Source organism: Fukomys damarensis, unplaced genomic scaffold, assembly GCF_012274545.1.
Source record: "Fukomys damarensis isolate Sample0158 unplaced genomic scaffold, DMR_v1.0_HiC HiC_scaffold_18, whole genome shotgun sequence".
Classification (NCBI taxonomy): Eukaryota; Metazoa; Chordata; class Mammalia; order Rodentia; family Bathyergidae; genus Fukomys; species Fukomys damarensis.
This window is the reverse complement of record NW_022900930.1, coordinates 30203963-30229913: the sequence shown is the minus strand read 5'-3', so window position 1 is coordinate 30229913 and position 25951 is coordinate 30203963. Positions and strand designations below refer to the sequence as shown.

The window sequence follows — 25951 nt, the reverse complement described above, 5'->3', positions numbered from 1 at the left end:
AACCAAGCAATGGCTCAAACACTTTCAGTCCCAGTTTCCTCTGAAAGCTACCCTTGTTCAGCCTCGCTTCCTACAGTGGAGGGCAGGGCCCTGTACCCTTTCTGCTCTGAGTCTGCACTTCTCAGGGGTCTATGGCTAGCCCTCACCTTCTTCGTGGCTATCTCTCCTGGCCATCTCCCACCCACTCACTGTGGTAAAGTGTTTTGTAATTGTTCTGTGGCTCAATCTTAAACAATTTAAAACAGCTCCTAACCCAACCTTCTCGAATATGCTGGATACGGTCCTGGATTCCTTCAGCTCTACGCTGCTGTGGGGAAGAGTCACTGGAGGAGTAAAATCCAACTCTGCAGTTTGCAATAACAGTAGACTTTTCTCCAGGTAATGGTTGTGGCCTAGTCTGCCTTATCTCCTTAGAGTTGCTGACCCTCTGGGCTTGCTTTACCTTGTGCCTGTAGAGACAAGTTCTCCTCCACAAACATAGCTGAGGTGAGCTTTTCAGACTGCTTTGCTCTTTTCTCTGCACTGTGCTCCGCTTTTCCAGGTTCTTTTTAGTTTCTAGTTTTCCTGTCAGCTCCCTCCTGTTTCCTGAAAATCAATTTCTCTTTCTCTTTACCTTGTTTTGTTTTCCAAGAGTGTCAGTTCTGGATTTTAGGCACTATTTTGCTTCTGATCACTGCTCCACCATCCACATTCCATCAACAACTTGAATTCAGAAAGCCTTTCACTCTTGTTAATTTCTGAGCAGTTCTGGAAATCCTATTTTTTAATATTATCAGTTGCACTGTTACTGCCTTAATGTCCTGAATGAATTTTTCAAAAATGTTCACCTTGCGGCCAGGGATTTGGCTCAGTGTTTCCACCCCCTGCCGCACAAGTACAAGGCCCTGAGTTCGATCTCTGGCACCAAAAAAAAAAAAAAGGATCACCTTTTTGGTCATTTTGACTTGGAGGTCAGAAGTCACAAGGTGACAGATTCAGTGAATAAGTAGACGAGGACACACTGCAGCATTTTTATGAGCTTGGTTTTTCCTTGGATGGCACTTGGCAGCAGTATTCAACCATATATTCTTTTTATCACGTCCTGTAAACATGAAAGAACTACTGTACTTTAGAAAGTGGGCCGAATGGCGGGATACTTTTGCTTGAAGGGAGGAGTATTTAGAGGTGAATTAATGACCCTAGCATGGTTGGAAACAAAGGAGCTGAGTCACTGCCTACCTTTCCTTCAACCATAAACACACTGCCCTAATAGTTATTCAGGTTTAGGATTAGAAGGACTTGCAGATGGCTGACATCAGTAAGGAGGGGCGGTGGGAGACAAGTAAGACCAGTGGAAGGAAAGCCTGGCTTACAAAGGCTCTTTTTTGCCCACTTCACCCTTATCCATGTTGTGTCTGCTGCTTCCTCGCGATCTTTTATAGACTTCCTAACAAATTTCCTGGTATAATTTATTTTCAGAGTGTAATCACAGAGTAAAGAAAAGTATAATTTGATGTCAGTTGTAGAGAACCCTGAAAGCATGTTTAGAAATTAGGATATTACTCTGCTGTCTCTAGAGAATCATCAGCTATCTAGAGGGGGCAAAACCTTACCTCTACTCTCTTAGGGCTCTTCCAGCTAGGCCTGAAAATTAAAAGGATATAAAGATGAATTATCAGGAGAAAAGCATACAAATCTTTATTTATACATAGAAGTGTCATAAGAAAATGAAGAAGCAATTAAAATTCAATTTGCATACTGAGTTGAACAAAGAAAGGTAACTGTGAAAATAAAATACAGTATTTGAGAAGATTAAAAGAAGGTAAGAGCGGGTGTGGTGGCACAGGCCTGTAATCCTAGCACTTGGGAGACAAGTTCAATGCCAGTCTGGGCTACATAGTGAGACTCTGTCTCAAAAAGCAACAACAACAACAAAAACAAAACAAAACAAAACAAAAGACAATTTTAATTTCTTTGCACAATTCTCTCAGTCTTGATTCCTTTCCCTGTTTGCAGTGAGTGATCAGAATATTTATTCCTCCTGAAGTAGGAGAGGAACTATTCCAATGAGGGCTTAATCTCCTACTTTTAGGGAGGAAAGAAGAGGTTAGAATGTCCTCCTAAAGCCTGTTGTTTTTTAAATTTTGTTTTGCCAAAATAAGCCTTATGCCAAAGGGGCATACATATTTTGCCATGGCAAATCCTGTCACCATTCATAGTAAAGTGGGAACATTCTCTAATACCTAATAAAATAAGAAAAATTCATTTCTATTTTTTTAAAAAACCAGGTTATACCCCACACCTAAAACTGTGCTTTAAAAATTTTATTTTAATGTGGTATAAGTATTCCAGTTTCCTGAAGTTATCTTTAAATAAATCCGAATCAGAGAAATATTTTTCGACGTGAATTGAATTCTTAAAATGAGTACAAGAAAAATCTCTAAGAATATTCGTTAGGTATTTTAAAAAAGCATTTACAATGCATACAAATTCTGGTGTAAATATGTTGTATTCTATGGGGGAATTAATGTAAATTTATATCTGAAGAGATTTTTGTATAAAATTCTATATTACTTAAAAGGAAAGTCTTTAAAATTAATAGTTAATTAGCCTTTTGCAATTTTTCATAAGTAATGTGTGTGTGGTTTCCATCAGATCTTGAAAAACTCCGTCTTAGAAGAAGCTGTGAAAGTGGCAAAGATGTCAGAACAAATGTTTAACATGTGGGAAGAGGTTAATGAAGTGAGAAATGAGAAAATTTTAACTGATTAACAAGGGAGAGGAAGACAGTTTGAATATTTTGGATACTCAGTTACCATCTTTATTTTTTATTCTGGTTCGAAAGTAAAAAAGAAGCACAAAATTAGTAGAAAGAGAATCCATGTGCGATAGAGTAATCTGTAAACTTACATAAAAAAGGCTTTCTAATCAAAGGGATTCCTATTAAATCCAAACGTCGTAGAGCTGTAAAGTGACAAAATTTATTTTCAACAGTGGAAATGAGTATAACTGTGCAAGTCTCTGTAATGAGAAGAAATTGAAAGTCTCTTAATAAATAAAGCAGAAGCCTGGAATTACACTAAACCTAAATGTAAGTAATTTTTAAGGTGTCACAGAATCATTAATCAGCATTTAGGCAGCTTTAAACCTAGATATGAATAATGTATTTTTAAAAGAAATTTGTTGCAATAGACGATCTTTAAAAGTATAAGACTAGATCAAAAGTCAAAATTTTTGTCTTATTTCAAACTCTTTAACTTGAAAAAATTAATCTTAAGGAACTGGCCTACATATCTAACACAGCTTAATGTTTCTTTTAACCATTTTGTCCAATCATTTCATGCTCCTTCCTCCCCTGTGGAAAACTGATTTTCCGGGAAGGCTGCTTGCCTACCTGTCTGCATCCTGCTATTCTTCTTAAGAAAGCGTTATTAAATGTTAACTATGTGCCCGGTGTTATCTTAGAGCTATTCATATAAAGGTCACGGTAAGGAGATGATTCACTAAGGACGGATAATAAATAATAGAGATAAATGCTGATGGAACAGAGGTAAAAGCGAAGCCATGCCTTTCGGGCGATGAATTAGTGCAGACAGGTAAGGGGACTTACAATTACAGCGCATTACCATACGTTCTGCAAGACAGCACGAGAACAATGTCAGTAATTTTGCAAACCCAAATGAGAGAAATTTAATCTCAAACTATCAGATGTAAGTGCTGAGAGTGGCTATTATCATGGTAGGTATCTGGAAGGATGTAGCATCTAAGTGGACTTCAAAGAATTGGAAAACACTGGCCCTCTGAGAAAGGGAACACATTTTCATAAAATTGAACACACAAGAAATATAAAATAACCTGAAAAGTATAGAAAATTGATTTGGATGATAAAATGGCCTACTCGAGTTTAGAGAATTGGTAAAGGCAGATCAAAATATAAAATTCTATTAAGAAATAGTGCAGCTGTTTCCTGCCACACTCATGGTATTACCCATGTTCCCTAGTGTGGCATCTAGACGTCTAGATCCTTTCACAGAGTGACTTCCCGGCTTATCCTTCTGACTCCTCTTACCTCCCAGTGCAGCTTCTTGACTCTCAACCTCTTTGTTTTCCCCTGTGGGTACAGTGGATCCCTTTAATAACATATGGAAGTCAAGGACTGCAAAGGATGCAAATTTCCTTTGATTCCCCTTCTTCATACCATGGCTTTAATTTTACTCACTGCATAAGCCTGTGCATGTGTTAGGTCACGAAGCACAACAGACAAGAGTACACAGCTCAGTTTTACATGGCCCTAGAACAAAAACACTCATTGTTTTCAGTTTTTCCTTTAACGTGCAAACTCGCATGAAAGCTCATCTAAGAGAGGAAATGTGTACCATTACCTGTCTATTCCCATCTGCGAGCCTTCCTGAAACGTTCACAGTTCCCTGAGGGAGAAAGGGATGGGTTTCACCTTTTCCTTTACTTGAAGGATTTTCCTTGTGGTAGAAATTTATCCCGTTGGGTGCTAACTGGGTGAGAGAATTAAATAAACATAGATAAATAGGAAAAATGTACATGAATTTAATCTAAGTGTTATGTGATTGAGAAAAACCCAAAGATGTGAAAAAGCCAAAAGATATTATATTAGATTGGGGAAAAAGATGCTACTGTGGAAAAGTATGTGGGAAGGATAAAATAAGGTAAGAATTATTTTAACAAGTTCTTTTTATATAAAAATCTCTTCTTAATAACTCCCTGTTGAAGAATATTCTTTTCCCCTGGTACAAGAAAAGAATGTTTCACATGGGAAACCTCTTGTTTTCAGGAAGAAAATGGGAGATTAAAATATCTTCTTTGCATCTGCTGCTTTTCAAGTGCCTGTAGCTCAGAAATAATCCTTGTACTTAAGTGATATAATTTTGGGGAGCAGTGCATTTTCTGCTGCCCTTCATGCGTTTTCTTACATCAGTGGATTAATGGATTCTTAATAGTCAGTTTGACCAGATATGGCCTCATTGTATTTTTGAGAGCATAAAGAAAATCCACCTTTTTGATAAAGCTTTTTGTTCAAGTGTATAATCTTATTGTAGTATTAACATATTATTTTATACTTTAAAACCAGAGTATTGACTCTTTCCTCACTTTTGTATTTTTTATTAGCAATCTTGAGCCACCTTGAGGCAAGAGAATGCCTTTGTTAGAATAAGGATGAAGCTAGTAAAAGGAGATACAAAAGAGAAAAGATATATTCTGTTGTTCTGTAAATACAATATATTGCTAATGCTATTAGGATGGAAGTAGCAGAGCAACACTGCAAGATCTCGATCTTAGGATAATGAGATGGAACCTCCTGGGGACATACAGGATAGAATTTTAGCAAGAAAACTGCTACTATAAAATAGGACAAGAGAGTTAATCACAAAAAGAAGCCAGAAAATAGAAGAAGGCAAGAAAGCATATAATATACAAGAAATTTTAAAGACTACCCACACCTTTCCTGGGTATTTAGTTGCATCTGTAATTTTGTTATTGTTGTTGTTTGTTTGTTTGTTTTTGAGACAGGGTCTCACTATGTAGTTGAGACTGACCTGGAACTCACTATGTAGCCCAGGCTGGTCTCAAACTCATTGCGATCCTCCTGACTCAGCCTCCTGAGTGCTGGGATTGCAGGTATGTGCCGCCACTTCTGGCCATTTGTAATTTATAGAATAAATAACTTGTTTATATTTCTTCTGAGAAGTGGCTTACAGGAGACAATTATTAAATAAAATGTATTACTTAACTAGATATGGTAGGCTGCAAGGCACACATTGTTAATTTAGCATGATTTTGTACATTTTAAAGAAGGAATGGGTATATACAAATTTTAATTTGATTTTTGACAATACTAAAGATATCACACAGATTTAAAACAAAACAAATTATATATAACATGACATTTTGAGCCCAACAGCCTGTGCCCAAGTTTTAATAAAAAAATCCCAAAGGGCAAATCTGTTCAGAGAATGTATAACGATGAATCTGAGATGACTGAGCACAAAGAGAGCACTTGAAGATTTTGTAGTTTGTACTTACTGAGTCAACACCTCTGAAAGACTGCTTGAGATTTTTCGTTATCATACATAACCCTTCAAAACTCAGAACCTCTTAGTTGTAGGCTAGTGTTTGAACAGCAATTTAGCTGGGTTTCATGATTATCTTGATTGTTTTTGGACTGCTGGTTTTTTTCCAAATGAACTTTATAATTCACATATGTAGCTTTATGTAAAATTCCCCACATACTTTGATTGGAATTATGTTAGATTTTAGTGTTACAAAGAACCTGAAATATTTACAATACTGAATCTTTCCGCACATTCTCCAGTTACCCCAATTTTTTAATGTTACATCTGGATAATTTTCTGTATAGCAGTCTTGCATATGTTTTGTGAATTTTATTGCTAGAAACAGTATGCTTCTACAATCATAAATGGGATCTTTTCATATTATTATATATTTTCATAGAGTGTTGCTGGTGTATTAAAACCACCACAAACTTCTTCATTTTGAACTTTTCTGTCAAATTTCTGTTATCTCACTTATTTTAATGGATTACCTATATATATATAGATATATATACATATATCTATATATATATTGATTTTTCAATTTAGATAATTATTTACACATAACAGTTCTGTTTATTTTTTTCTTACCCGGCTAACCCTTATTTCTTTTACTTATTACTTTGATTGGCAAGATACTGCAGTACAATGTTGATTTGTTCTTTAGAGTTAGTGTACACTGGTCATTGTTTATCTTAATAGTGATGCAGTTATTAGTTCCTAGAATGTATAAAATTATTTTCTACCTAAGGAAACATTCACATACTATTTTCCGTGCCAGGAATTCAATTTTGTTTATATTCTTTATATGACTGTGAAATTATTAGAAGCAGAGTAGATGGGGGAGCCAGCTACTGGAGGAAAGTGGGACCTCATTTCTCACAGGGAGGACTTTATGAATTGTCCAACTCCAGAAAGGTAAAGAGGTTAGAGTTGGACAACCAAAAAAGAGGCAAATATTACTGGAAGCCAAGACTCACCGCCAAAAATTACATGGCAAAGGAAACAAGAGAAATAGGTTAAAGTGTTCCTGTCTACTCACTGAAACAACTTTTGTTGTTTTATGACTTCCTTGTATGTGTAAGCTATAGTGGGGTGTGCGTGGGTTTGAGGGAGGGCGTGTACATTCAATAATTATAGGTGAGACAGACGTCTAGCTCAGTGGGAATCAAGCAGAGCAAGTCAGATTGAAGGAAGATAGAAAACTCTATCAATCATTAAACTCTCAGTATAGTATTATGTATGTGCTATATACTTTCCTCATTTTGTAGATTTCTTATTTTTCCATTTCTGTTTCTTCCTTTGGTATTCTTGAATATTTTAATACACACTTCATATCTGAGTGTCTGACATATCTTCCAGGAGACATTTCATTTCATATTTGGTTCTGGTCTATTGTACATTTCTATCAGTGCCTGCTCCGCTCCGTTCCGCTCCTCTCCCCTCCTCTCCCCTCCCCTCCCCTCTCTTTTCCTCTTCTTTCTCCCCCTCCCCCCTTTCTTCACCTTCTTCCTCTTCCTTTTCTTGTTTATGCAGTTATTGATTTCTTGTTCACCTGACCTTAGGTACCAATTTCAGCCTTGAAAGTTTGTCTCAGTGTTTACTTATCTCAGATTATAGAACAGAGATGGATAGATTTTCACACCTTGCAAGTGGAAACCCAAATTCGAGATGTACACACTGTAACCTCCTCCTTATCCATGGTTTTGTTTTCTACCATTTCAAACCGGTGAACCATAGTTTGAAAATATTCAATGTGAACTTCCACAACTAAACAATTCACAAGTTTTAAGTTGTATACCATTCTGTGGAGGTGATGAAATCTCATCCTGTACTACTACCTCTCACATGAGAAATGAATTGTCCTTTGTCCAAACATCCACATTGTATATGCTACCTACCTGTTAGTTACTTCGTAGTCTTCTGTTGTTAGATTGATGTAGTGTCACAGTGCTTATGTTCAAGAAATCCATACTTTACTAAATAATGGTCCCAAAGTATGAGAGTAGGTGATACTGGTAATTTGGGTATACTGTAAAATGCTTTCATTTAAGTGAAAAGGTGAAAGTTCTAGATTTAAGGAGAATAAAGACAGTTCGGTACCTATGGGGTTTGGTACTAGCTATCATTTCACACATTTATTGAATCTTCTTGGAACATATCTTTTATGTATAAAGGGTTACCACTGTATATGTTAAAATTCAAATGGCTTTACATTCATTTACTGTACTGTGGCTTTTAGGGAAAAAATCATCTTACCTCAAAAACAAAAATCTCTGGAGTACTTTGGAATGTTATAATACTTTGATTTTAAATACTTAAAACAAGAATATGTCACAACTTCATTTAAGATACACGAGTTTTTATTTGCATGAGACACTCTCACCTTACACAAAATATTCCTAAAAAAGTTTAAACCAGAATGACACTTAATTTCATAGCAAAATGTCAACATGCTTAAAGTAGTGAGCTTTGGAGGTTTATGCACTTCACTGGCCATGTTTTAATGATGGCAGTATGTCTAATAAAGGTAAAATAAATATCTACCCATAAGGTTGGTGGTTGTAGCTATTTCATTCCTAAACTGGTTCTGTAGTTTATTCTGTTACTATAGTCTCTAAATTTTGCCTTATCTTGTTAGAAAGGTCAACAAAAACATTTATACATATATAGCCTATTTTATGTTTTCATGTGTTGAATCAAAGAAAGAAGCACATTCCTTCAAACATATGAAAAGGTTTTCTGCTTCCTACATTTGCAATAAATTTCCATAATATTGTCCATGAGATTGAGGTTGGCATTTTGTATTGTACTAGTACCATTTTTGAAGGTCTGTTGTGCTTCTCTCTAATGTGTTCATTATTTTAACTATTGGAATATATTTATTAAATATTCACTAGGGATTATTTGATGTTTTAATGTATGATTTCAAGTAACTCAGTAAATTTGAAGTGACAGTCAAGAAAAGCAATAATGGCATAGGTCTACTAATAATTATTATAGTAGAGGTATATAAAGAACCTTGGAAATCAGGAAACAACCCAGAGGAAAAGCCTGGGTTCTCTATTTTCATTACACATCTGTAATATATTTGATAACATTTTCTAAAGGCAATTGAGTATTATAAGATTGTAACATGATGAGAATGCTATGTATGAAAGACCCTTAGAAATAAGAAAATGCTTAAAATTTGTAAGTAATTAATACATCTAGAACAAAAGGTAGCTGTAGATCCAGGCACAGGAAAGGGCTGAAGTAGGAGGGTTTCCAGATGATGAAAGGTTTTCTAAGTATTTTGTCAGAAATGGAGTTCTGCTAAAGAATTTGTTAAGTAGCAATGTTATACGACCACAATGTAACCTTCATTTTTCTTTTTGGAACTAGACATCTAGACTGATTGAGTGGTAAAATTTGAGATAAAGAAATCAGTTTGGGGTCCATACGAGAAACGATTAAGATCTGAACAATACTAGTAGCAGAGGAAATAGACACAAGATAATAAAATACCCAGTTATCAATTAAATTAGAGGTACATGATGGAAATGAGAAATTTTAGATAACTGAAAAATATATAGCCAATCTGGTGATGTGCTTGAAAGCTAGGGAATATAGAAAGTTATATTTTTGGTTATATCAACTTTGACATTAGAAATTAGCTTAATATGTTTTTGAGGCAGTCTGTGAGGAGTTTGGAACTCAGGACAGAAATCTGAGTTCTTGATATTGATTGGAGAGCTATTATTACATGGGTGACGAAGCTTTTTGCTGGGATGAATTATCTGAGGATAACATGTATCGTGAGATGAGAAGAGAGTGAAATTGAATACAGCTGCTGTAGCAATATGCACAAAAATCAAAACACAGAAGTACCCACTTGGTTTGCTGATTATAACATTGCCTGTGGAGGCAATTTAAGTGGAATTACTGAGGATAAAGCTAGATATGATATAGATAATAATATACTGATTGATGGAAATCATTCTAAAGCTTTACTTTTAAGCATTTCTAATATTAATTTACTAAATGTGTAAATTGCATGGAATGAGTAGCAAAATTGTATGATATTATATTATATTATTATACTATGTTTTACAGTAATTCCCATAGCTCCTCTTTTTCTGGCCTATGGTTGGTTTTCTGGATAACCTCTTTGTATGTACAATGTGTTTTTTGAAATGTAAATTAAGCATTTATATTTGCCACCTATAGACTTCAACGTTTATGACCATATCAAAAGTTATGTACAGATGCCTTTCAGCATTTCAGTTCTCGTTCTTTCAAATCATATGACTTTATTTCTTACTGGTTTATACTTGAAAAAAATAAAAGAACAGATTTTGAAAAATTTCCAATAACACAATTCTGTTATGTTAATACGTAGTTTTTAAAATTAAAAAATATCAAAAACAAAATAGCTATACTTAAATTAGATAGCATGATTGAGTTTTAACTATGGTGTGTTTATAAATTATGTACCAAATAAGTAATTTCAGTACATGACAATTAGAAGGTACTGTTTTAGAATGATCACATACAATAGCGCTTGATGTTTATTCACCCAGGATATATACGCCCAGAATTCAGTAATGTGTTTTAAGAGAGTTGAATATAAAGCAATCTCTTGTAATTTGATCAACAAGAATCTTTTGGGGGCCAGAGTAAAATGTTATGGATTATATCTAGATATCGCGCGAAAGCCTCATGGGCTCAGAGGTGGGGCTTTGGGGAGGTGATTTGATCATGGGAGCCTGACACTCATCAGTGGATTAAGAAGAAATGAAAGCAAAAAGAAGTAAAAAATATTCGCCTGATGTAGTTGGTGGTATCTATTACTAGCAGAAGTGCAACCAATGTTTAAATTTCATAGTATGATCCCACTTTTCATGTTGTAAACAATTTTTATTCTGCCTTTTAAAATTGTTGTAGAATTTCCTTTGTATTCTCAGTAATTACATTAATATGATTCAATAATTTACTACTTGTCTGTATCTCCTAAATAATTTTATTTCTCATGAAGGTAGCCACTCAAGCTCTTAATATTGATCATCGTGTCTATTTGCAGCAAAATGAACAAAGTATGATGAGATGAGTGATAAGGTATTGGTTAGTGGTTATAGCAGAAGATAATGATTTTTCTTTGAAATCTTCCTAGAACTGTCAGCTATTTGCAGAAGCACATATACCATATGTCATATAAGGTAATATAATGATGAATTATAATGATTCTCAGAGGGATATGCATCTATTAAAAATTCTTTTGTACACTCTGGGTTCTGAGTCACATGGGTGAATCGATACAACAGGACTAGTCTCCAGAGACTAGAATAATTCTCCTGACACATTACTGTCATTGTTTGTTACATAATATCATTGAGAACATTTTCCTTAATAATTTTTGCCCTTGTTAAAGTCTCTATTGTCTAAGATACATCTTTACATTATTTTATTGTATAAAATTGTGTTTGAAAATATGTAAGCAACATAGCATTGACTTCATTCTTTCCCTCCTCAGTGTACAAATATGGTGGGCATAGATTTCAAAGCATTATACTCACACAAAATCACAAACAACTTGAGTATGATTATCATCTCTTTTTTGCTTCAGCATACTGAATTTTGATAGAATTTACCAAGGTCCCAGAATATACCACAGATGTTTCCAATATATATCCAGTAGCTTTATTTGGGCTATGTTGATTAAAGTTTAAAGTTGTTCATGTCCTATTAAAATTCATAAGTGTAAGAGGATTAAAACGTTCAAAATTTTGCAGGTGGCTTTCAAATTTAGTCGCTCAAGTGTGAAGCCGTTGCCAAGGAAACATATTGCAAATGTTAGTAAATCTTACTTCACTTGCTCTGTTCATGACTCCATGGCACGTATGTGAACTCAGCCCATTTTACAGAGGGCTGCTGCTGGCAGCTTCCGTCCCTGTTGTTTATGAATGCATTATAACTTTACAGAGATCCAAGCAGATTTGCTTCGGAAAATATCCTTTTTTTTTTTCCAAAGAAAGGGCCACAAATCAGAGGATCACATTAATTGGAAATAGTTTCACCAACTAAAAATACCTGAATTGATGAAGTTTTGAGAACACCAAACAATAAAACACGATCAACAACTGTAATGGTAACAACAGTTAGAATAAATTATAACAAATAGTTTAGGAAATTGCAAATTTAAAAGTTGTTAATTTTGATAACAATATGATTAATAGGAATCAGAGTCAAAGTTTGTCTTATAGGAAGCCTGTTTTATATTTTTTATCTCTTTAACCATATTAAAGGCTTACTCTAAAGTGTTATATTGGCATTCATATTTTCTTTTCCTGTCAACTTCTTAAGGTTAAGGTATGTGTGGGAATCGTGAATTCTGAGAGAAGAGTGTGACCACAGAAATACATTACTGTCTCTATTTTGAAAAGGTAGTATGACTCATTATAGAGGGGCTGAGGAATAAGGCAAATTAATGTTCCATAAACTAGATAAATATTTATATACAGTCATAATATTTATATTTCAATTTCTTAAGGAAATAATTGAGGGTGCTTCAATATACTCATCATGAAATCTGGCATGTCCCAATAATCTATAATAACCAGTATTTTGCATTTGGTTATGTTGGTGATATATAAACAGAGGAATTACTTCCATATGGTGTTAAAAATATAAATTGGGAAGAAAGATATGATTTAGGGTGAATATGTGACTTTTCTAGCTATGCTTATCCTTATTACTAAATTTTACACTCAGTTCATTTATGAAAATCTGTAAAACTATTAGTCTTGTATATGAGTGGCCACTTCCTCATTGTTTCATGTGTAATCACACTACAGAAAGATAAAAATCTCGGTGACAGAGTGTGTCTAACAGGAAGTGGAAGGCAGTGATGTTTAGCATTTATAACAAAAGAGAATCTACACATTTTGCCTCTAACATTTGTTTTTTGCACCTATGTTTTTTCACTAGAAATTAATAGAGAAAACAGACTTGAGTTAGAGCTGTCTAGAATACTGCTGGGCTACTACTCCCAGAGCATAGTTTTTATGGAGACTAACTTGGCTCATTTAATGTGGAAGTTTTCTTTCCTCAGTGTTACTTTCTGGTTCTACTAAACATACTCAGTATGAACTCTGAACCTAATCTCTAAATTCTAAAACTTGAAGATGACAAAAACAGGAATAAATTTAGAAGGGGCAAAGGAAGACAATGTATTTGTCTTAGAACATTTCAGTTAAACTCCTGGCTTATTGACTTCATTGTAATTCTAATTTGTCAAGAAGAGTCTTATAAATTATTTTATTCATTGAAATTCTTGTCACTTCCTTCAATTATAACTGTTATTTCACTTTTCTGCTGCTTGTCAGGCTTTGGTAATGACTACTAAAATGTTTATGAGCTGCAACAACATTTTAAGGAAACTACTAAAAGTAAATATGCAGAAATTGAAAGTAAATTCATAGTTTCAACTTCATATTGAATATCAAATAGACAATAAAAACTATTGACTTATGAAAGAATAAACATGCACTTAAAGGAACACATGTGGGTGAACAATAAATAGCTTAGAAGTATCCAGATTAACTTTTGAATTCTGTTTCATTCATATCATTTCATGTCTCTTTTCTTTCTCCAATACATACTTTTCTGTATTACAATTTTAGGAAACTCAGCGTGGTTTCTTAAGAGCTGATGACAGTTCTTGTTTATCAGTTATTTAAAATTGGAGTGCAGAATAATTATAATATTCTCCCTAAATCATTATTTAACTACATATACTAAATGTTGTTTTATAGTGTATTATATTTTTCTTAGGAATGGCAGAGATAAATTAAGACTTTGCACTCAAATGCTTTGCAAAATTAGATATCCATAGATGAAATGAATATTTTAAAATTCTAATTGAATTTTTAAAATTTTCATTATTAAGTGGAAGTTGAAATTAAGAAAAAAAATTAGCCAAGTTGAAAGTGTCCCTCACCCAGAATAGGCCAAAGGAAACATAAATTCACATTTACTTTGTAGCACAAATGGCACAGTTAAGACACCTGTTATTTAGATGGTATAGATTTTAAATCTATACAGTGAAATTAAGCAAATAACATGACATATAGTTGGAACAAGTCTTTGATCATGTTCCATGGATGATTATTTCTCTTGTAATTTGACACATTTACTCTACATTTTCTATGGTATTAGTGGCCAGTTAAGTCAAATAAATTGCTTCTTATATCAGTATTTTAAGATGGAGATTTTACATTTGCTGGTATGACGAACAGATTAAATAAGAGTCATTTTGTCTCTTCTTCCCTTTTCATATAACGTTATCTACTTCTTGTGTTTTTAACTTTTTGGCATTCAGGTCATTTGAGGAAGACTAAATTGATGTAAAATGAAACAGATGTAGAACATGAACTTACTGTTAGGAAGTAAATGGTGATGAGACCTTTTCACATGATTTCTTGACTTCAAAATTAATATTTATATACTCAGCATTGGCTAAGTTTTACTTCTTAAAATTGGCTTAAGGGAACAGCATGGATCACAAAATCAGTTAAGCATTTATTCTAAGAAAATCTAATGGAATTGAAGTGGTCTTGGAAGATAAAATGGACAAGGGGTAGATTTTCTTCTGTAACCTCATAATTCCTTTTGTTTGTTTATATTTTATATTCTTTTACATTTTTAATGACATAGTTTTTGCAAACTTTATAGTAAAATTGTCACTATAAGGAGATGTTGATATATATCTTGTAGTTTCTCACTGCAATTTGATCACCAAGAGAGTAGTTATGGCTTCAGTATTGACTAGAATTGGTAGTAGGTGGTACTGAACAAAATTGCTTTATGTTTTTAATCTCCATTTCATTACCTGAGAACAGAATATCCACAAAACTCCATTTAATGAAGCTATTAAAGTATACTTACTTGTTGCATATTTTTTCACTTTACTGCAGAATGTTGCCCTTAGTCAGTGTAATCGGTGTCTGTTTCTTTTTAAAAATGACATTTGCAAATCCCAAACCAATGGGAGGGAGCCATCTTGTGGTTTAATTACAAAGCAGCTTATATTCTATCTATATTTATATAATAAAAGAATAATATTTGAAAAACATTATTTCAGTTATGAGTATAACCTAAATTTTTAATTGACAAGTAATTAAAACACTCTGTATCTGAGTAACTTTTCTTTAGACAATTCATACTTGTTTAAAACAAAGGGTCTGTATGGGACTAGGGATTTAGCTCAGTGGTTCCACCGCCTGCCTCGCAAGTGCAAAGACCTGAGTTCGATCCTCAGTACCCCCAGCCCCCCCCAAAAAATCAAATTTCTTGTATGCAACAGATAATGTGATGCTGTTTGTAGTTACTTTCATATTTGGTAAAAAATCTTCCAATATGTACTAAATTAGTATTTGTAATGCTTAGTGAAGATAACAAAGAAGTTCAGGCCATAATAACTAAGAAATAATTTAGGAAAAAAGAATAATGGCATTAAAATAGACAACTGCTTATTATCTATTATGCTTTTTAATTATATTTTGGAGTCATAAGAATCCAATATTTTAACCACTGAAGTATTTAAGCATGATAATAATATGTGAAGTCATCCATACTGTACTGATTAACAATATAGTATATAAAACATACTGGAAGGTCAGCAGCATATTTAGCATAAATAACAACAGGACAGTAAAATATGCTAACAACAATAAATACTACCATATCATTATTACCTTATAAATTTTATTGTAAAAATAGATTATAGGGGCCCTCCCCAGCCGCCCCTCCCCCCATCTCCAGCCCCAGAGGGCCTGCTGGGCCGCGCCCTCCCCTGCAGGCGCAGCCGCCATCTCCAGCTCCAGGAAGGTAGCTGTGCAGGCACCCCTGAGCGCCCCTCTCATGCTTTCAGACCTCGTGCTTGTGCTAGTCTTAAGACCTACTCTGTAGAGGGAGAGGTGGTCATAAAGGGTATTTTCCAGTGCTCCCAACTTTAAACATCTTTAAAGAAGGGGAGGGGGAAACCTGTAGTAGAACTGAGTTGAGTTCCACCCTTCAGGACGTCGGAGAACTAAGTCTGGGCCTTGCATCCCGAGGTCAGTCTGCATTGTGGGGTTCTGCCACCAACCAGCTAGCTGATATCAGGGGACTTGGCTCTGTACATGGCAGTGCATGTTGTATATTATGATAGCAGTGATATAGACTGAAAGAGTTCTTTCAAATTCATTGTTTCTTTCTTTTTTTCATTCCACTCTGCAAATTTTTTTTTCTGTCCTCTTTCTCCAACTCAGTCTCTTGCTCTACCATATTATCCCTCATCTCCCTTTTTGTTTCTGCTCCTGTTCTAACTCAGATTTCTTTTAATATTTTTTTCTCTTTCCTTTATGTTCTTTTCATATGTCATTCTACCTCACTCAGAGGTTATTGTACTTCTATTCTGTTTATCCCTTTTGAATTTAACAGTTTCTTGACGATTGTGTGGTCGTTCTACATCTTCGAGCTTCATGTGAAACCTTCTCTAATTCTTTTACTTATCTACTCCTCTAGTCCTAACTCTGTTTTAAGCCCCCATCCTAAATGGTAAATATCCTTATTGAAAAGTTTATTCACTGCAAACATATTTTGGATTGCTTCTTGATTTTAATTTAATTCACATGGTTTGAAGGTGATAGACCAATGACTACCACAAGTGGTCAGTTTGCAAGTTGTGCTTGATCATATTGTGCTGATCATTGTATCAATTAGGACAAAGGACTGTGATTGATTCAATGAGCTGTTTTCTTTGGTACTATGAAAATGAGAATGTCTATGAGTCATTGGAGACCCATGGGCTGAAGCCCAACTATATCAGGAAGATTTAAGTAATAACTAGTGTTAAACTAAGGACAACCCAACAACAGTACTTCAAATGAGAAAATGCTTGAGCAAGATACAGGGAAAGACTTTCATTTTACCAATGGCAAACAGTGGGGCAAATGAGGATGAAAATTCTGACAGTGAGCCATCAGAACATCCTGAAATCAAAGCACAGGAAGTAACAAAATTGATCAATCAGGCTCTAGAGAAATTTAAATCAGAAGTAATTTCCCAGATAATCATGGAGATGACGAGCAAAATGAAAGTTATAATTCAAGACTGTAGAAAAGAAACTGAGAGGAAAATAGATGAGCTTAGGACCACAATAGAAGCCATGAATGCCCAGCATAAGAAAGAATTGGAAATAATAAATGCCCAATATAAGAAAGAAATGGAATTCACAGGGCACATTTGAGCAGATATCCAGGAGATTAAAAACTCCTTTTTAGTATTTGTAATGCTTAGTGAAGATAACAAAGAGGTTCAGGCCATAATAACTAAGAAATAATTTAGGAAAAAAGAATAATGGTATTAAAATAGACAACTGCTTATTATCTATTATGCTTTTTAATTATATTTCTGAGTCATAAGAATCCAATATTTTAAGTGTTTAAGTGTTTGCAACAGAATAAGAGTCCGAAGATAGAATCTCAGATATAGAAGACAAAATTGCAGTCAGTGACCATGAAAAGAGAGGTCTCTTAAAAACAGTAGGGGATTATGAGAAATTGACAACTCTTAGACAATGCAAAGAAGAATAATATAAGACTGATAGGAATCCAGTAAGTAGCAGGAGAAAATGCAAATGACTTGAAAAAAGCTGTTCACAGAATTAATTACAGAAAACTTCCCAAACAGAGGGGAAGAATTTGACATACAGATAAGTGAGGCATATAGGACTCCAACTAGACGTGATCAAAGAAATCTACACCTTGACATATAATAATCAAGATCCCAGAAACCCAACAGAAGAACAAAATACTACAAGCAGTAAGAGAAAAGAAACAAATCACATGCAAAGGAAAGCCCATCAGAATCACAGCAAACTTTTCAACACAAACTCTTAGGTTAAGGAGAGCCTGGAATGAGACATTTCAAGTACTAAAAAAAAACAACCTCCAACCTAGACTGATGTATCCTGCAAAACTTTCTTTCAAAATTGATAGGGAAATAAGATACTTCCATGACAAAGAACACCTGAGAAACTTCATGAATACCAAATTAACACTATAAGGAATTCTAAACAATATCCTAGAAAAAGACAATGAAGCTAACAACACAATGAGGCCCAACAGAGCAAATCAAATAGGCAAGGTAAGAAACTAAAAGGAGAAGGTGAAAAAAACATAATAAGTGAGAACATATCAGTTATAACCATCAATATCAATGGCCTCAATTCACCAATCAAGAGAAATAGACTGGCAGAATGGATTAATAGAAGGAAAATCCAATAATATGTTGTATACAAGACATGCCTAGTGCAAAAGGAAGCCCATAGACAGAAAGTGAAAAGACAGAATACTTCTTTGTGCAACAGGAGCCCAGAAAAAAGCAGGAGTAGCAATCTTATTCACAGTCAAAGTAAATTTCAAACCTAAACTGATTGAAAGATACAAAGAAGGCCACTACATTCTTGTGAATGGAACAATTCAAGAGGAAGAGATAACAAATATTTATTTTTAATCTATTGAGTATGTTAGAAAGCACATATGCTCCTTTTCTCTCTCTCTCTCTCTCTGTTTTTTTTTTTTTTCTTTCCCTGGTGCTGGGGATTAAACAGCACATTATTCAGGCTAGGCAGGTGCAGCACTACTGGGCTAAATCTTAGGCTTTACATTTCATATTTAAAAAATTTATCAACACATTAATCTTTGTCTTTATAAGTTGGTCTACCAAATTGATGAGTTATTTTGGTTCTCATTTTCTTTGCTTTTTTATTTGAGAATTTATGAAATCTGTATTTGTGAGTAGTATGAAAAGTATTAAGGTCCATCTGTCATTTTCCTCTTTCATCTCTGCCTTCTACAAACTTCCTTTTCTGTCACTACAGCTTGATTGGTTGGAAATTTGTTAAGACAAATTTTGTTATGCTATCAATATATCTTTGTACCTATTTTCTACTGAAAATGAATATTATTTTTAAGTAAATTTCATCATAACTATACTTAAATAAATGGATAATAAATCATTAATATCATTCAGTATCTGGTACATATTACAAATTCTCCAACTCCTTCAAAGATGATATTTGTTTTTCTAAAATCACACAAATCACAAACATTCCACACATCACTACACTGTTTAATTATACCAAAGTATATATTGTATTGTAGAAAATGTGCATTGTGTATATGTGTGAAGGTATGTTTTTACACATATGTGTGCACTATTAAATGAGAAACATGGTCATGAATGTGGTAGGATTTTTCACATTTGGCATGTCGATAGTTTCTCTGCCAACCTTATCATTTCTCTAAATTGCATGCTTGATTTAATTCATAGTCATTTGTTTGGTAAGAATATATGTATTGGTCTCAAATTCTATCATTATGCTTATAAAAATATAATAAAATAAGTATGGGATATGATAAAATAGAAACAGAAAAATCTGATCTTAAAAAAATAGATTACAGTCCATTAGTTAAATAAGTCATACAAATGTTTTCCTGTTTGTATTTCTTTATAATTTAAAGTAACATCTTTTTCATTGCCCCAGTGTTTTCATTATTAGACATTCACAGACAATATTAAAAAAAGATATTTCAAGAATAAGGAATTCAACATCAATAAATGCATTCTGATTTGATTTAAAGTAAATTGCAAAAACTGGACCATATTCACTCTTTCTTACTATTCTTCTTTTACATTCAAAAAGAAAAAAAATCATACAGTTAAACCATTTAAATCGGAAAGATAATTGATTATACACAAAACATCAATTTGAATGTCATCATCTTAGAAATAATTGTGTCCTTTGTAGACAATATTGATTACATAGCAGAAGCACTAACACAAAGTACAGTAAAATAAGCCTCTTTTCTATGACATACGTTTCCTGCAGATGTTATTTCCTTCTGTGCTTTGCTGAAAGTAGAGGAAGCTTTCCTGTTTGTCACCCCTTAAGGTTGTCATGGCCTAACACAGAAGAGACTCAAAAAAAAAATTGATAATAATGGACAGAACAAAGGAAATGCCCCAAAGATGTTAACATTATCACTAGATGTACCGCTAGCTTCAATTCAATCCAGGTATTTATTAAATGCAATACAATAGTTTGAAGCTCTATTTCTTTCAAGGGATAAAATAATATGTTATCAATTTTCTTCAGGAACTTTCTGTGAAATAAATGTATGTTCTTGGATTTTTCTGCTCTGTGTCAACTACTCTGACAATTTGTTGGTTTTTTCATATTTATCTTGTATTTCAATTTTCCTTGATTAGTGGATATAAAGTATTACAATTGTAAGCATGATCTCCCAAACAGTAAATATTTAAGCAATATTAAGTCTGTATGAATTTAATTTTTGGTGGAAAATAATGGTTTCAGTAAAACCTCATTAATATATTATTTTTGCAATAGATCATTTGGAAGAGTTTTTTTTGCTTTGTTTTATTTTGTTTTCCAGAAGGAAAAGGGATCTGACATCACCTCAGAAGAATGAATTTTTTTATGGATAACTCACAAGAGATCCTTTTGTGAGGACCAAGAGTACTGAGGCTGTACAACAGCAAGTACATTTGATCTGATTTTTAACAAACAGTCATTGTTGGGATAACAGAGCACTAATTTCTATTGTCATGTAGTGGATTTGGGTGATGACAAGATTCTCTTTTTGACCCTTTTGCCTGGGCCTGAACTTGAGTTTTGTCCTTGGTCCATTTTCTTCAGTTTAGCAAGAAAACTGCTTTGTCAGTTCAAGGAAAATATTTCACATCTGATATCTGATAAAATTTCTTTTTCTCATTGCTAATCTCTTATTATCTCAACTTCTTCAGCAGGAATTGAGGTGAGTCATTTAAGAAAGAATCCCCCTTACAGTGAAGTTTCCCCTTAATAATTTTCCACCCACTGAACCCCATTTGTGTATAAGTCTCCACTTATCTTTGGATAGTCAAACTTGTCCTGGTTGTAGTAGGAATGGATCCTAGCTGTCTTTCCCCCTTTTGTAGTGGTTCCTGATTAAAATTTGGTTGTACTGCCTTAATTTATGTCTAGCACTGGTTTTCTGAGACAGTGCTACCTTTATTTTAAAACCTAGCTTTCATTTAGCAGTTTGCCTGAATGAATTTTCAGATATTGTTAGAGCATCCACAGAGGTAACTTGTTAACACATGGGGTCAACTAGAAAGAAATATTAAGGAAAACAAATATCCAAATATATATAATGATCACAACCCTGGCTTTAGTTTGATTTAAGATCCCCATGCATAGGAAATTAACAATGTTAATTTGACAAAATTACATCGAATTGTTTTTAGAAAATCAGTTTATCAAGGAAGACAGCTACTAACAGTGAGAGTAACTGAGATAATACAGAACAAAGTAACCAATTTAGTGATATTTTAAATGATGAATGACAATAATGAAAATACTTAAAGCTATAGCAATAAGAACTGATTATTTTTTTCTTTATTTTTTCTTAGAACTGATTATTTTTAAAACTCACTGGTTGCCAATAAGCTTCTTTTTCTGTTAGTATAGGCACATTGCATTTATTCATGTGCATTTTGCTTAAATGTCTAATACTTCTAGCTCCTGTACTTACAGATGACTTTGTCTGATTTTATGGCTTTATTGCAGTCAAGAGTTTCTGCTGATCTCATGATATGAACATAAAGTTAGTGAATTCCAGTTCTTCGAGGAAAGAAATTTTCAATGTATAAATCTTATATAACTTTGTTCCAGTAAATATATAAAATTATAAAAAATCTGTTACACATGCTGTAAGTACTCAAAAAAAATGAGAGACGAGTTATACTAAGCTGTAATCAAATCTTAAATTTCTTGGTCATTAAATTTTATACTTATCTACTATTATATGATTACTAAACTTTATCACTCTAATTGTGTGGAGGAAAAAAGCTAGAAGAAATTGCAGAACAAAAAAGTTAGTGTTCTATTTTCCAATAATCTTTAATGGTAACTGATGATTTATTCAATAAAGAAATTTTAAAGACAAGTCTTTCAAACAAATATAAAGAGCTAATACAATAACATCAAGTAACTTACTAGCTAATGACACATCTTTCATCATTTCATCTTTTCATCCTTTCTCTTTAGTAGTGAAGTTCTATTCACCAACCCTCCGTATTTTTACACTTTTAAGAAATTTCATTAGTACATGTTTAAAGTCTTCTCGAAATACCACTGACATTTGTAATCCTAAATGTAATAATCTCTATCAGAACAGAAATGTCTTATGATTTTTATCAGACAAACATATCATTTGGCAAAGCTTGTTCTTTAAAAATTGGACAGGAGCATGAATATATTTGAAAAGTGTTAATTTTTATTAATTTTGATAAAATTATATACAGTGATATGATATATACTGTTCACGGGTTAATAACTGATTAGAGATTTTGTTAACTGCAGAATTGAATGAAAGAGAATATAATGAAAAACAAGTTAATAAAATCATGCATAATTTTTAATGTTTTCTATTAAATTTTCTGTAAAAATAAGACATCAGTCTGGACAAGAAGACAGACTGAGAAATCAAGCTGAGGAAGACATATTTTTGATTCACAGAAAAATGATTAACATCACAAAATAACAACACTTTTTTTTTTTTTTTTTGGTAACAGGGACTGAACTCATTGTTGCCCTTGTGAGGCACGCAGTGGAACCACTGAGCTAAATCTCCGGCCCTATCAACACATTTTTTTGAGAGAGAAGACTTTTAAACATTTTGTCTCACTAATACACACTAAATTAAGATAGTTTGTGGAAATACTGTAGATGGCACATGTACTTTTTGCTTCTTTTCCATAGCATATTGTATAATAGTCATAGAATGTCAAAGTATTTCACTCTGTTTTTCCCCAGTACAATCATCTACCATAGATTAAAATGCAGAATTAAATAAAAACTATTCCATAATTCATAGAGATGGAAAGGAAGGAGTGCAAAAATTAGTTGTATGTGACCCAGTACAGCTTTACATTTGATTTTTTTCCTTTAATTCATAGCTTCCCAAATCTTCACCTACATTAACAAGCAAAGCTATAATGTGCATGTAAGTGGCTTTCCTGAAGAAATATTTGCTAAAACCATCCCAGAGAAAAATCAACTATCAAAAGAAAACAATTACTTCACAATATATTTATTATAGTGTCACCTTAAAATAAGTCTCATGTTACCTGATGGTTCTTTAAAATTCATAATACTTTGTAATATTTTATTTACTATCTTTGTATCTGAAATATACTTTTAAATATTTGAATTTATTATGAAATTACAGGCATACAGATTTAAAGTTACTGCAAATAATTTGCATACATTTTTACTGATACTTATCTAAACAATTAATTTAATATTATTCTGTTTTATAAACGTGAAAATGACTCATCATGATTTAATAGTTAAAGTGCTTTAATGAATTATCTAAATAAAATTTAACGCTAGCTATCAAGGGCTGAAAAAAGATATTGATTAAGCCTAAATATAGTTAGCAGATGTTAGAAAATATATGGTAAGGTGTCTAATGGAAATGGAATAGGCTTAAGTGATGTTAGGAAGCTGAAGTAGTTTCATGCTGAAGATTAACTTTTCATTATACAGAATTATGACACTATAGAACATGGTGCTTACAGAGGAAATGATCCACATGTGGTTATATGGGTATCTGGAGAATGCAGATCATTGTCATGGTGAAGATTCTGATATTGGCTGGGTAGCTCAAAGGCTTATTTTTAATTCCAAGGATGCAAATGAGAGATAACTAAAAGAGATGGCTTGAAAAAAATATAAAACTTTATAAGTATTTTGAGTGATATTAGGCTTGTGTATATTCACAACAGTTCTCTCATCAGTTGAATTTTGTCAATAATACAGAATTTCATGTCTTCCTACAAAGATAATGAATTCAGCACTTAACACAGTGCCAAGCACACATAAATTGATCAATTAATATTTATTTAATCAGTCATTGAAGACTGAATCATAATCTTCTATGCTGGAAATTAGTATGTATATATAGATACATATAAAATTAAAATTCAGACTCACCTACATGTACACATTTAAATGCTGTTCTGAATTCCGATTATATTTTAGAATTGTTTAGGCATATACATATATATATGTGCTGGAATACTAGCAGAATTCAGAATTTGGAACAACTTTAAAAAATAATTGTCTTGCTTTTAAAATTATCTTCATTTTGCATGTATTTGAACTTTAAAAAGTACTGAAAAATCTACTTAAGATACTATAAACTCATCCAATATTATTAGATGTATTGTGGAAAGACTATTTGACAAATATGTAGTTACTTCATGGTAGTCTATATAGTATTAGTTGTTAGTATTATTACTGTCATTATTATTGCTGTGATTTGCAGTATTGGGGATTAAATCCAGAACCTGAAGCATGCTAGGTAGGTGCTCTATCACTGAACTACATACCTAACCCCTAAGTGGTGTGTTAGAACTCTCATTTTTAAGAGTTAGAAACACAATTTTATCTGGATAGTTTTGTTCCTGTGTTTTTGAGGTAAAATATCATGGTTTCAAAATTAAGACATAGCCAAATCAAGGGATGCCATTATTAATAACTCTAATGCATAATAATTTACATCATAAAATATATCTCTTTATTATGACCTTTTGTCTAAGAAAGGTGACTTCCCTTGTATTTCTAATTTTAAAGAATTTTGCTTTTTGTGACTTTGAGTGTGTGTGTGTGTGTGTGTGTGTGTGTGTGTGTGTATCTGTATGTCAACATAGTGTAAAAGCTGAAGGTAGCATTAAAGTCGGAAATGTAGATTAAAAATAGCTCCTAGCTTGGCAGTTTTTTAACTCTTGGACTGATTTCTGGGAGAAACTTTTCTGGGATATTTTTCTGTCACTACTTTTAAATTGTTGGGAGTTACCTTTTACACATGAGCTCAAAGTATCTTTGTTATGGAAGTATATACTTCACTTTACTTTTTAAATAATTATGTAACAGCATATGTAAAATATGTTATTTAATTGTATAACTTCTGATGTAAGTTCACTTTTTAAAATTAGTATATTTTTAAAGAGGAGGAGCTAGGCTAAAGGCTTAATTTTAAAGTTAATTAAATTAATACTTCATAGTGTTTGTATTTATTCATGTGAAGTTTATATGAGTGAATGCATAATGAGATTGCTGTATTTTGCTACTCTTTATAGTACCTGAATAAGAAAATAAAAATATCAATGCAGCTGCATATAGACTAAACACAGCAGTGGATATATTATTTTCATTAAACCAAGAGGAAATTCTTTGTGTTCATATATAGTATGTCTTTTACTATATTGTGTTAAAAAGCATCGTTTATTTAGACATAAGCTGCAATTTTCCTTATCAATTTTGTCATCTTTTTAAAAGCAAAAATGATTAGATATTTCATGGTGTAAAATAATAAGCCAATGAAAGAGTGTACATTTTAAGTTTCAAGCAGTTATGGGTAGTTTTCTGACGTGTAAAGAGTGACTGTGTGATTAGTTAAAGTTGTTTATTATTTTTGGTTGTGAGATGGTCATGATTATACTTGAAGTGTGGTGAATGCTTTTGTGACCCTAAACAGAGGATGCAGCAAAAAATTATGAAGGCATAATGGGGAACAAGACTGGATTGTCACATTCAAAATGTAGGTCTAATGTAGAATTCTGATCTTTGCAGCCATAACTTTCCACTGCTCATTATTCAGATATATTCAGGTAAAGAAAGTGGTATTGTCAGAATTATTTGAAAAATAGTGGCAAAAACCACTTCAATTTTTTCTTGAGCAGCTTAGTCATTTTGAGTCCAGTTTAAGAGATACTTGAAATTTAACATTTAA

General features: G+C 33.0%; 1 protein-coding gene across 1 annotated transcript in view; it reads right to left on the bottom strand.

Annotated features, from left to right (window-relative positions):
- Positions 1-1020: 1020 nt before the first annotated feature.
- Positions 1021-25951, bottom strand: part of Glra3 (glycine receptor alpha 3) — a 168809-nt gene continuing 143878 nt past the window's right edge. The window contains exons 11-12 of the mRNA XM_033765436.1: positions 1593-1623; positions 1021-1081 (exon numbers count right to left, since the gene is read on the bottom strand). Coding sequence (XP_033621327.1) covers positions 1618-1623 — 6 coding nt within the window. The 3' untranslated portion in view covers positions 1021-1081; positions 1593-1617. The remainder of the gene's footprint in view (positions 1082-1592; positions 1624-25951) is intronic.